Consider the following 13,104-nt stretch of genomic DNA (forward strand, 5'->3'; position numbering starts at 1 on the left):
CACAGTTTCTGGGTCCCAAATTTTTAATCTGCCATAAGGGCTTAAAATCTGGAGAGAACAGAGCCAAGGGGAGCAGGGGAGTGAACGCATGCACCCAAAACTTGTGGCATCACTTCTCAAAGAGGGAGGCAGGCAGGCGGGTAGTGGAGGCGGAGGAGAGGGTTCCTTTGTGCCGCCATTCTCCTCCCCTTGCTGGGCCAAGAACCAGGGCTGCCAGGTGCACATCACAGCAAAGAGCCAGCAGGCTTTAAAAGCACCTGGCCCATGGAAGGAGGAGCTAAGGGGTGCCAGCAGCGGGCGGCTGCACCACTCGGCTCCCCCCAGTCTAGTGAATGCATCTCCCCTCACACCAGCAGTGTAGCTAGCTGTTCAGGGCGCCCTCATGGGAGTGGGTCGAGATGCCACAGAGGTAGGGCTAGCTGCCCATGGGGGCAGGGCAAGCCGCCAACCGTGCAAGGCGAGCCTGGGCTGGCATGCCCTGCAGGCTACACACGACCCATGCTGCATTTTCAGGCAGCGCTGGGCTTGCCTGCTGGAGGAGATGAGGGGAGGAGGTGGAGATGAGATCCTCACTGAAGAGCAGACAGAGGAATACCATCTCCCAGTCAGATCATGAGGTAAGATAAAAGCTTCTGGGGTTAGTGAGCCACTTCCTGTGTCCTCGTAGGCTCAGGTTTGCCACCCCTTGCTTTAGCTGCTCAGCCATTCATGGAGGACACCCAAAAGGCAGGGCACTGAAATCAACTCTCTTGCAAGATGGGCCGGTAAAGAAGAGACTTTATTTTCCTTAAGGATATAAGTAGAGCCCTGCCAGATCAACCCAAAGGCCTGTCTAGCCCAGCATTCTGCTCTCACAGTGCTTATGAGAAGCTCACAAGCATGGCAAACATGCAACATTAATCTCCAGGAAATTGGTATTCAGAAGTCTCTGGTACTGGAGATCATATATAGCAAAGTTACAGGTAGGTAGCCATGTTGGTCTGCTGTAGTCAAAACAAAATAAAAAAATTCCTTCCAGTAGCACCTTAGAGACCAACTAAGTTTGTTATTGGTATGAGCTTTCATGTGCATGCACACTTCTTCAGATAGGTATCTGAAGAAGTGTGCATGCACACAAAAACTCATACCAATAACAAACTTAGTTGGTCTCTAAGGTGCTACTGGAAGGAATATATAGCAAAGCCATCATTACTCATAGTCCTGACAGCTGTAGCTATCCTCTGTGCATTTATCTAACTAGCTATGGCTATAACTGCAGCTTGTGGTAGTGGCTCCCATGGTTGAATTATGTACTTCCTTTAGTCTGTTCTCAATCCTCCAGCACACAGCTTCATTGGGATGACTCTGAGTTACAGTACCAAGAATGAGAAAAACCGCTATCCGCTTTTCTTTATGCACTTCTATCATATCTCCCTTATTTGCATTTCCCCCCTCGTCATCTAAAATGCTGCAAAGACGGCATCCTTTCCTCAAATGGACTTGTTCCAATCTCCTGAGCATTTTGCTTGCCCTATGCACCACCACATTCTTCACGTGAGCTTTAACCAAAAATCTCAGTGGTTTCCTCCCATTCATACAGTTCTATTTGTATCTCATCATATCTGATTCAGCTGCATCAGTTTCTAGGGCTAAGATCCAACAACCTATGCTAGCCTCCCTTGTGGCTGACCACAATTCTGTACCACAACCACTTGTGGCGTGTGAAGCCAGTTAGCATGTGGCTTGCCTGCCCCATAATTTCCAGCTACAGAGTGTGAGTTTCACTCTGTGTTGGGATGGTCACCATGATCTCAAACAGTCAGTCTTAATCTTAACCTTCACAAACAGCTCGTGCAACAATCCACTGTTTCCTTCCTTGTCACAAGGTCCCAACTCCAGGCCCCCTTTGAAACCTACTCCCTTTGCATGTTCACAAACCAAGTTTCAGCGAGAAAACCCAGTATTTTGCTCACCTAATGAACTTAACTGCCAAACCCAGGTCTGCTATACAGCAAGTTCCGTTCTTTTTCACCAGGATGTTTTTGCTTTTGAGGTCCCGGTGGGCAATAGCTGGCTTGCCTTGAGTGCTGAAGATTTCAGTGTGCAAATGGCACAGTCCGCTGACTGAGGAATATGCCAGCTTCAGCATGGCTTTTGTATCCAAGGTAGTGGATTTCAGGTAGTCGTACAGGGATCCATTCTCATGGTAGTCCGTGATAAGATACAGCTGAGTCCAAGACCCTGTGCCTTTAATGTCCGCAGCAATGAAGCCTACAAGGAGGAATGGAGACAGGGCTGTTCAAATATTGTGCATGTTTTGAAAGAAGGTACAGAGTCAATTTCTTTTGAATTCCAAGTTAAAGACAACGTATCCAATGCTGCTTGCACTAATTGGAAATCTGAGAAGTCAGCAGAGTTACTATAGCTCCACATTCCATGACACATGTGGAACTGATACTGCAGGGAACAGTCAAGACTATGTTGACCTAGAATACCACCAAGCAAGTCTTTGCACTAGGGCAGGCATGGCCAAACTTGGCCCTCCAGCTGTTTTGGGACTACAACTCCCATCATCCCTAGCTAACAGGACCAGTGGTCCGGGATGATGGGAACTGTAGTCCCAAAACAGCTGGAGGGCCAAGTTTGGCCATCAGTGTAGCAGGGGCATAAGTTACACTTCAAAGGATAGCCCTACCTACGTTAGCCAAATTTGAAACCCTTGTCCACATTCCTGAACTCAAAACACACAAACTCAGGCCGAAAGACAAGGAGTTGAAAATCTAAATTCAATTTTAGGAGTATGAACAGTGATTCGAAGTTTGCTGCTATATTTATGATTCCCTCATTCATTTGTTGGAATCAGAATCATAGAAATTAAAGTGCAGAATGAAATTTGTGTCCAAGGGCTCAAAACTCAAGTATTTTGAAATTTGTTCCAAGTTCGGTTTTTAAAATTCAAATGAATTTGAGCAGTGGGACAAAACAAATGCACAGCAACTGAAATTAGCAATTGTTGAAGACCGTATCGATGACCCTGAAAACTGTGAAGGCATGGATTTATTTTTCCTTCTCTGGGGAAATATGAGGATTCTCTGAACTCGCAAGTCCTCAGGATCATAGCTCCTCTTAAGGGACGTGATCTCAACTGTAAGTCCACAATGTCAGGTCTAAGCCAGAATTTGGAGGTGAGCTGCTATACAGGTGTTTTCTCACTTTGTTTATGAAACGTTAAGCAGCAAGCAGGGCTAAGATGAAACCAGGTTGTCAAAATGAAACCACTTTGCTAACTTTGGCTTTTGATACATCTTTTTAATACTCCAGAAAACACATCTTGGCTGTGAGTCTTGGGAGACCTTGCAGGCCTTTTCACACCTGGCCTGGGAGGACGGAGCGCTGACTGACTGACTCCTTCCAGCTACAAAAGCTAAGGCTGTTGAACAGACTCATGGGCTAAAGCAAGCTTCCTCAAACTCAGCCCTCCAGATGTTTTGAGACTACAATTCCCATCATCCCTGACCACTGGTCCTGCTAGCTAGGGATCATGGGAGTTGTAGGCCAAAAACTTCTGGAGGGCCGAGTTTGTGGAAGCCTGGGCTAGAGTGTTGTTTGAGCAGAGGGGTGTTGTTGTTGGGTTTTTGCTGTTTTGTTTTGTTATTTTTATTTTGGATCTTGTGAGGTACGTGTAAATTGTTCAGTTTGGCTGTGTATTTTTAAATGTTTCATTTATTATTTACGACTACCTTTGTTATGTGGTAGTTATGCCTTCCTTTTGTGTTGTAAGCCGCCTTGAGCGCCTGCGGAAAGGCGGCATACAAATAAAATTATGTACGTATGCAGCTGCAAAATACAGAATTAAAAATTGGGGCGCCTTAAATGACCAGGACCCTTACTTTTAGTTTGTGCCACTCACCCAAAATGTTTTCATGCCTCATCAGAACAGTCTGATAGATCTCCGTCTCTCGAAACCAACTGGCTTCCTCCGTCGTGAAGAAAACTTTGACGGCCACTTTTTCTCCTCTCCACTTCCCCATCCAGACCTCTCCATAGCGACCTTTACCAATCTGCTTCACCATCTGAATCTGCTTTGCTATAGTCCTTTGCACCTGTCAAGAGAAAAGACAATGGTGCTATAGTAACTAATGCTGAGACAAGCTGCTAGCAGATAGACAGCACCCTCAAGGACAAGAAAACGCCAGCAGAGGGAGCTCAGTGTTTGATAGACAGATGATCATAGCACTGCAGTCGAAAAGTCGAGATAAGCAGTCTATGGTCACATCCACCCTATGAGCACTAGGCAGGTCCTTTGCTGTATTGTTTTCAGTGCCTGCTAAAAGTGTTTTTACTTAAACAAGACTAACCAGAAATGTAGGGTAATTTTAACATTTAATTTTATTATGCAGATTTATGCAAAACTGCTGGCTTTATTTATTTCTTGATAGATTCCATGTTGACTTGTTTCTAACGTTTGACTTCACTGGAATTTTCTTGTGAGTTAATATTTATATTGTTGTATGTAAAGCTCTCAGAGGTTTGCTGATTTAAGCAATACATGCATCTTGTTCAATAAATAAACAGACATAAGCCACACTCATCACAGTGCCACTTCTGCTAGGGCAACCACTGAATGAGGCAATGGAGGTTGTGGGAAACCGACCACAAAAATGGGGATCTTCACCACAAGAAAGAAAGAAAGAAAGAAAGAAAGAAAGAAAGAAAGAAAGAAAGAAAGAGCTCCAGGTGCAAGGAATCAGGATTCCAGATCTGATGTGTTTCAGGGGGGAAATATCCTCCCTTTTGAAAACTTTTGTAGCAGTAATTCTCAAATGCAAGAAATGCATGCCAGAAAAGTGTTCCCAAGGAAGAATTTTCTTCCAAAACATGTTGTGCCTGGAATAAATTTTATTTCTATCACCCCAAGTTTTTCGCCTCTTTTTTTCAAAAGGAAAACCGTACTAATGTTTTGGGGGAGTTTTTGTACTTTTAGTTAAACAAAATGTTAATTTGTATGGAAAATCTTGGAAGTAAAAAAAAAAAAAATATTTATTTATAGTCCACCTTTCCTGCAAGATCAAAAGCGCATTCATAGATCTCCTCTTCCCCATCACCACAAGCCTGACAACTTGAGGGACAATGACTGGCCCATCATCACTCAGTAAGCTTCATAGCCAAGTGGGATTTTAACCCAGGCTTCCCAAGTCCTAGTCCAACACTCTAACCAGTACACCACACTGGCTCTCCTGGTTTGCTTAACACCTAGTCTGATGAAGTATTCAGGTGAATGTGAAAGGTTGCTCACTATCCTGTGGTAACTTGGAACATTCAAATAAAAGTACTGTACTGCATGATATTTCGGATTGTAGAGATTATCTTACAGACCAGCACAGCTACCTTTCCTTTTCACTCTGTTAAGTTATGGAGATAGCAAGTTTATTAACAAGTCAGCTCACTGGCAGAAGATGGCTACAGCTCTAAAAATGGAGCGCCTTTTAGGCATTAATCAGAGCAGGTGTTCATGCAGATATTGGCACTACAATCCTAATCAGAGTTCAGTAGTTTTCAGTCCCTCTTCCTTGAGGGTTCATCAGATGTTTATTGAGGCTCCTAACTGAGAAGACTGGCAAAGGTGGTAAAACGTACCACCCCCCCCAAAAAAAAGATAGCCTACTTACAAATTACAAAACTTGTGCCACAATGTGCATCTGCAGGGCAGAGTTAAGACTGTCATAACAGGATGCAAAATGGTGGTCAGGTTGCTTGCTGCTGCCACTACTTGCAGTGGAAGCAACGAAAACAAACCTCTAGGAACAAATAAAAAAGCTGAAGGAATAAAGCAATTTTCTAACTGTATCTTAGGCTGAATCAACTTTGGTTGCCATAATTTCTGCATTCAGATAACCTTTGCATTTATGCTGGTTTACTTTTGGCTCTCCAGATGTTGCTGGACTGCAACTGCCATCAGCCCCAGACAGCATGACCAATGGTCGTGGGTGGCGGGAGTTTGGAGTCCAGCAACTTCTGAAGGGCCACCAAGTTTTAGGCAGAACCAGGGCTGCAGATAGCGATGATGCTCTGTTCCTATGCTGCTATTATCATTAATGTGTCTCCGTGTCTCAGTACTCCTTTCTCACCAGAAGAGGGAGCCCAGAACCGCTTCCCGAGCTCTGAGACTGTTCAATGAGGTCTTTCAAGGATTCTCCAGGTGGAATGTAAGTCTCGTCTTGTTCAAGCCCGATGCTGTATCGAGGTCTGCTTTCTTGCCTTTTAAACCTGCAGTTGTGTATGAAAATAAACATAGGTTGACTTTGCACCGCTGGGTGGTCGCAACATCAGGCAAAAGTTGCTATTTGAGTCTGTTTAATTTCCCACTAGCGTTGCATATTTAAAAAAAATCTCTAAAGCTTTCACGTTTCTCGTCTATTTTCAGCAACCTCGGTAACAAAGCAATACTTTCATCTCTGCGAATTTGTGCCCAGGCCATTGCAATTAGATGTACAGTAGCATGGGATTTTTAAACACACACACACACACAAAATTTTATTCAATACCTCAATTCACACTGAAACTTTAAATACTGGGTGGCCTACCCCACCTCACCCCCATGTCTTTTCCCCACAATCTGCCACTTTATAATATATAAAATCAGCTACCATAACCTTTCTCAACCTGGTGCCTTCCACATGTTCTGGACTACAGCTGCCACAGCATATTAGCTGAGGCTGATGGGAGTTGTTTTGAGTGATGAAGCATAAAATTGTAGGGTTGGAAGGGGTCATCTAGTCCAACCCCCTGCAATGCAGGAATATTTTGCCATAGTGGGCCTCAAACCCACAACTCTGAGGTTTAAGAGTCTCGTGCTCTACTGACTGAGCTATCCAGGTGGACTACAGCTCAAGGGCATCAGGTTGAAGAAGGATGAATTAGTAAGATGGGACAGACCAGCAGCAACAGTCCTTCCCAGTAAAGCCAGTATCAGCTGGTGGGAGCACACCTTGCTCCAGCAAAAGAACCGTTAGGAGTCCACTGTAGGTTCCCAGTTGTTCCTTTGAATCCCCACCTTACCTGCTCATCATCTGGTATCAGGTGTATGGTGAGTGGGCACTGCTTCTTGTGAATGCTCTGGCAGACCAAATAGGAAAGCCTAGCTGGTTGTGTTTGGTCCACCCCTGGCCTACAGCCTCTAGCCCATGTGGTGTAGTGGTTGAGTGCTGGACTAGGACCTGGGAGACCAGGGTTCAAATCCCCACCCCATCACTGGGCCAGTCCCAATCAGAGACAGATTTAGGGCAGGGCAAGCGGTTCTGCCGCACTGAGCACCAAGCCCAGGGGGTGCTGCGAGGTGATGTTGTGAATTAAGCAGAACAGAAGGTGAGAGGCATGGGGGCGGGCAAATTTTGGCCTTGCACAGGGGTGCCACTAAAATTAGAAAAATCAAAGTCGGCCCCTGTCACCGTCTCTCAGCCTAACCTACATCAACCTACATCCAAGGTACACCAACTTGGGCACCTTGGAGGAAAGAGGGGACAAAATCGACCAGGCATGTCCAAGGTCTGTTTCGGGGGCATAATCCAGCCTGCCAGTTGGTTTAATCTGGCCCCTGTGGCAGTTTATTTCCTGGGGTAAAATCCTAAAAAAAACCTCAACAAGTTTGGTTGGCTCTTTAGTCAGCCCTCACGGTCCTTCACTTCATCAAATCTGGCCCTCTTTGAAAAAAGTTTGGACACCAGTGCACAAAGAAAGAAACCAACCAACTTGGCACTAGCTAAGTTGCCTATCCTTGCTTTACTTGAGATACCACTCCAAGTCCATTTTCATTCACTTTTCTTTTCTGCATTACCTCCCACTGGAAACTCAGTCTGTGCTGAAGACACTATGCACTTTCATGACTTTTCCCTAACTGTTAAATTCTTCATTAGATTTGAGCTTCAAAGGTAAAGGGACCCCTGACCATTAGGTCCAATCGTTGCCGACTCTGGGGTTGCGGTGCTCATCTCGCTTTATTGGCCGAGGGAGCCGGTGTACAGCTTCCGGGTCATGTGGCCAGCATGACTAAGCCGCTTCTGGCGAACCAGAGCAGCACACAGAAACACCTTTTACCTTCCCGCTGGAGCGGTACCTATTTATCTACTTGCACTTTGACATGCTTTCAAACTGCTAGTTTAGCAGGAGCAGGGACCGAGCAACGGGAGCTCACCCCGTCGTGGGGATTTGAACCGCCAACCTTCTGATCAGCAAGTCCTAGGCTCTGTGGTTTAACCCACAGCGATTTGAGCTTTAACAACACATAAAAGTCTCTTCTGGAGCTATAGTGTAATACAGTGGAAGTTTAGTGCTCATGTCCATGCTATTTGCTTCCAGAAAAAAAATCAAGTAATACGGAAACTAGTGCTAATCTTCCAGTATAGTTCTGAAAGTGGCTTGTACGTCGTGCGGAAGCTCAAATATAATGTGGAAATTAACAGGGAAATTTCTTGAAAAAATGAATAAACTGCCATATGAATGCAGCCTATGATAACAAAGCTCATTCGCACCACCAGTACTCCCAGTAACATTTTTGTAATCTCAGCATTACTAGGATATATAGGATTTTTAAAATAAAATCTCCAAACCAACCACTGCATCTGTATAGATCAGAAGCTCGAAATATGAATGGCAGAAAGAAACAGCTACCGGGGGGGAAAACCAAGCTTTTCTGGACCGTACCTGAAGTAACAGAATATGATGATAAGCACTAGGAGGACACTACAGACGGTCACTGAAATCAGTAAGGCCTTGTGATGGACATTTCCCTCTTCCAAACCTGAAACAAAACAAAAGCACTTTTAGCCGGTAGGTAATAACTGCATTTATCTCCCTTAAGCCACTTACTCTCATTCTTTCTCTCCCCCCAAGTGTTTGAGGTGGCTTGCAAGCATGATAAAAACAAAGCTAAGGATATATACCATATTTTTCCCGTGTATAAGATGCCCCCATGTATAAGACACCCCCTGATTTTGGGGGACTCCAAATTAAGAAAACACCCCTCAGCACTACCTGTGTATAAGCCCCAATTTTAAACCTAATTTTCAGGTTAAAAAAAACAGCTAGTCTTACAATGGAAAAATACAGTATATTTAAAGATAAATGAAAATAAACAGCCATCGTCCAACAGCAGAAACTCAGAAAGGGTCCAGCCTGGCCTGGAGTGGCTTGAAAGTTTGCTAAGTGCCAGGAAAGGCCAGCACAGTATGTGAGATGGCACAGGAGCACGTCAGAGCAGTAGCAAGGTCAAGGCTATGCAGGGACACCACCAGCAAGAGCAGCAGATTAGCATCGCTAGTGTGCCTACAAAGTTCTATGCTGTTCCAGTAAAGATTAGCAAAGCCACTGTCTGGAGGATGGCTCCCCTGCCACAGCTGCTTCTGCTGTGGAATTGTGTGTACCAAACACAGATGGACAGGGACACACACATCCCAATTTCTGAAATTTGCCAGCATCCACTTATGTGGATCAAGGCACCGAGATATTCTGGGAAAGCAACCTTCTCCAGTACGGGTGTGAATTTCTATATCCACAGCGTGCTAACATATCCGACGTTGCGTCTGGTTACTTGGGATCAGAAGCAGGATCTATCTTCCAAGATAAGGATGAGCAGGGCACAAGCTGTGAGAACTCTATTCTGATTGATCTCTCCTGGAACAGGGGCTATTGCATTTCAGGTTTACTAGAGTGATGCGAAAGGGAAGTTCCATGGGGACTCTCAGCTTTCCACTATGCACTTTTATTTTATTTCCAAGCTCTGGTTTCTTCTTCTATTTTGGCCACTGAACAGCGGCGTTTTCCTTCTCGCTTGCTCCTAATGCAAGAGGCTGGCAAACAATGTCTCTCCTGTTAGCACCAGGCTCAGTGTTTTAACCTAACATTACCTGCTACTAGCGCATTAGTGGCATAAACATTCAAGACACTGCCGTCACTTTTTGTAATCCCTTTTGTAAGGAGACACTGGCAACCGGGAAAACACTAGCGTGCTGTATTCTCGCTAAGCCAGCAGATTTGTACCTGAGCCATCGCTACGAATAAGGGGGACGGGAAACTGAGAATCCGCCAGGGAGATCACTTGTCGCTATGAAGGAAGAGGCTGCTACTGGGGGCAAGACAGGCGGGGAAGCAAACGCTCCGTTTTCATTGTTAATCAGGCCTATACTTCTGCAAGCCATTTATCTCCAATGCACACGGCTTGTAATAGTTGTAAACATGTTCCAGTCTGTCTGCAAAGGGATAAGGAAGGCTTGAAGATGAGAGAAGGGTACCGCACAGCTGAGAATAGGGTGGTTTGTGCCTGGCAACACAAATCTGATTTTCAGATCCGAGGTCAATAAGGCCTCATCTGCACCATACACTTACAGCACTATTAGAACACTTTTGACAGTCCACACCATCTAGAGGGCACGGCGCTGGCTACCCCTGCTGTAGACTGTATGCATTGTATGTACACATAAACTCAGCTCTGCTTCTAATCATGCTAAGCAGCTGTGAAAAACTGGAGAGGGCTTGAGAAGGACTTGGGAGTGAATCATTCCTTTCATTTTTACTTGCAAGATGTTGGTTGTGCAAGCCCCAGCAAAGGGAATAGGAGCTTCCCTCTTGCAATTCCTACTCGGTTTCAGCAAGGAGAACTTCCTGGTGTACTGTGAGCCCTTGGCTGCATCTTCTCCCAGGTTTGCAATGTGCACAGGGCTTACTGTAGCAGCAGCAGCAGCAGCAGCAGCAACAACAACAACCTGGGGCCAGGAGTTTGGGATGCAGTACACATATCAAACCCCATCCTTTCCTCAGTCATCACTGCCCAGCTCATTCAATCACCAGCTATAGAGACTGCGAGCCAGACATGGTGGCACCAACACTTCTGCTTATAAGGGCGTTAAATCAGTAAAGACGGATCTCTCCTCTCATCTCCCTGCAGTCTGCCTTTTCATTGGGGTTTCCAGTAATATATTTTTTATTGTTTAAAATGGCAATGTTATATTGGGATCTGATTATTTTTCCTGCTTTCTTAATAAGCAGACTGCCTGCCCAGCACAGGGTCTTCTTGTACTCATCAGGATGTTTTTATTTTATTTGCTGGGCATGGAAGCTATTCAGAATAGTGAGCAGGGAGTGTAGCTGAATTGTTGTTGTGTGTTTATATTCCTTCCTACATGCTAAGACTTTCCTTGCTCTCAGGACGGGTTAGCTTTAACTCCTCATTCTGAAATATCCAAGTCCACAGAACTCCTTTGCTCCTTTCATATATATTTTTTGAAAACTATCCTTTCCCTTTCTAGCACATTCAAGGCACAGAAAAGCACTCTCAGTGAACAATGTCCCCGCTTTTGCTGACATCACCTCTGTGCCTGGGTTAATTTGTAGTTCAACCACCTCTGACCTACAGCTGGAAGACCTCCTTAGACCTTAGCATCCCCTGAGATGTGACCCTAGTCATACGACTCCTGAATCAAAAGCAACATCTATTCTGTTTTTCACATGCCCACAGAAAGACACTTGTGTTAGAAAATAGTTTTTGGTAAGGTACTTTCCAAAATAAGGAAAAGGGTGACAATGAGATTTTCTTTGTATGTTCTCTTGGACAGTCGCCTGTCTTGAATTTATGCAGAAATGAGCCAAAACTACTACTGGCTTTTGTTAACAGTAGCAGTGCTGAAAGTGTCCTCTTTATGGCAATTTGTCAACATTCCTTGAGAAATTGGGCATTTATTAATTTAAGTTGCAATCCTAACCATGTCTGCTCCAACCAAGGGGAAAATTTGGTGTTTCTAATTAGTTGCAGGTCCCTTTTGGATTCTATCTGGAGGAGCCAATCCCTTGGTTGACACTTCTGCAAGGTCAAAGCAGAGCTCTGTCCTGGGAAATATTAATAGTCTAAAACAGCCTGACAAGCTGCTTTCCAGAGTTGTTTATTGCCCAATTCCATATAGTACAAGGCAGGAAAATGCTCAATAGGCGTAGCAGCAATTTCTTAAACATACTTTAACTGAGCACAGACTGCTATTGCCTTAATTGTTGGCCACCTGGGTTCTCTACAAAACAAGAGATGCTCATACTCTTGATGGTAGAGAATATACCTTCTGGGGAAAATATTCTGCACAGCTTCCAAAACTTTAATGGCGTTCTAATCAGAGCCCTAAATTTGAACACCTTGGAGCATTTGGATAAGCATTTTGCTACCAAATATCTTTAGGGCAGCTTCAACCAATTGCCTTCCCTTATTGTAATAGAACTTTATCAATCCCCCTATGGTTTTATGCGCTTTGCCTCCATATGACACTTCCATCTCCTAAGCATTCATATTGGTGCCAGAGGTCATGCTTCAATCTTGATAGACTTAATCTTGTCATTTAATTATTTAGCTACTGAATTTGATGAGGACTTAAGAGACCGCAGACCTACCCCCCATCTTTAGGTGATTCCAAACCATCACCAACATCAGCTTCTTTGCTGGAAGGTCCCAACTGCAGGGCTACAGTTAAATATTCCTGTCTCCACTAACCCAATTGGTGTACCTGTTATAGCACTTGAACCAGAAACGTCATTTTCCAATGCTGTCTGCTCAGAAGCAAGTCCCACTGAATTCAATGGGGATTACTCCCAGATGAGAGGGGTTAAAACCGCAGCCTTACTTAGCTCTCACATATGTCACTGGGCAGCCAAATCTGATTGGCTATGAAGCATCGAGGCATCAACGCATTTGCTGAATGATTCCTGACTGGGTAGATGATGAATATAGGTGAGCCAAGAGGGAGGAAGAAGCAGCACTGCCTGGGGCAGGGAGGCATGACTCTCAAAACAGTTCTAATGCAACAACTTAAGCAACAAGAACTTAAGAGTCATGCTGGATCAAACCAAAGGCCTATCTAGTCCAGATGCATGTGGGAAACTCAGGGGCACGGTGTGAGGTCCGTAGCACTCTCCTGCTGCTGTTTTGCAGCAACCGGGATTTAGAGCCCATACTTCCTCTGATCCTAGAGGTAGCATACAAAGGTCATGACAAATGGCCATTGATACCCTTATCTTCCATGGAGTCATCCAATCTCATTTTAAACCCCCTGAAGTTGGTGGCCATCACCACATCTTTAAGGTGAGAATCTTATG

At 44.7% G+C, this 13,104-nt stretch overlaps 1 protein-coding gene across 4 annotated transcripts in view; it reads right to left on the bottom strand.

Annotated features, from left to right (window-relative positions):
* The window catches only part of BMPR1B (bone morphogenetic protein receptor type 1B), a 214,307-nt gene that overhangs the window by 6,914 nt on the left and 194,289 nt on the right, over positions 1-13,104 (bottom strand). For all 4 annotated transcript variants that reach the window (XM_053404034.1, XM_053404037.1, XM_053404035.1 and 1 more), the window contains 4 exons: positions 8,680-8,776; positions 6,108-6,246; positions 3,890-4,082; positions 1,953-2,250 (listed from right to left, as the gene is read on the bottom strand). In XM_053404034.1, the coding sequence (XP_053260009.1) occupies positions 1,953-2,250; positions 3,890-4,082; positions 6,108-6,246; positions 8,680-8,776 (727 nt within the window). The remainder of the gene's footprint in view (positions 1-1,952; positions 2,251-3,889; positions 4,083-6,107; positions 6,247-8,679; positions 8,777-13,104) is intronic.

This window comes from Podarcis raffonei, chromosome 9 (genome assembly GCF_027172205.1).
Source record: "Podarcis raffonei isolate rPodRaf1 chromosome 9, rPodRaf1.pri, whole genome shotgun sequence".
Taxonomy (NCBI): Eukaryota; Metazoa; Chordata; class Lepidosauria; order Squamata; family Lacertidae; genus Podarcis; species Podarcis raffonei.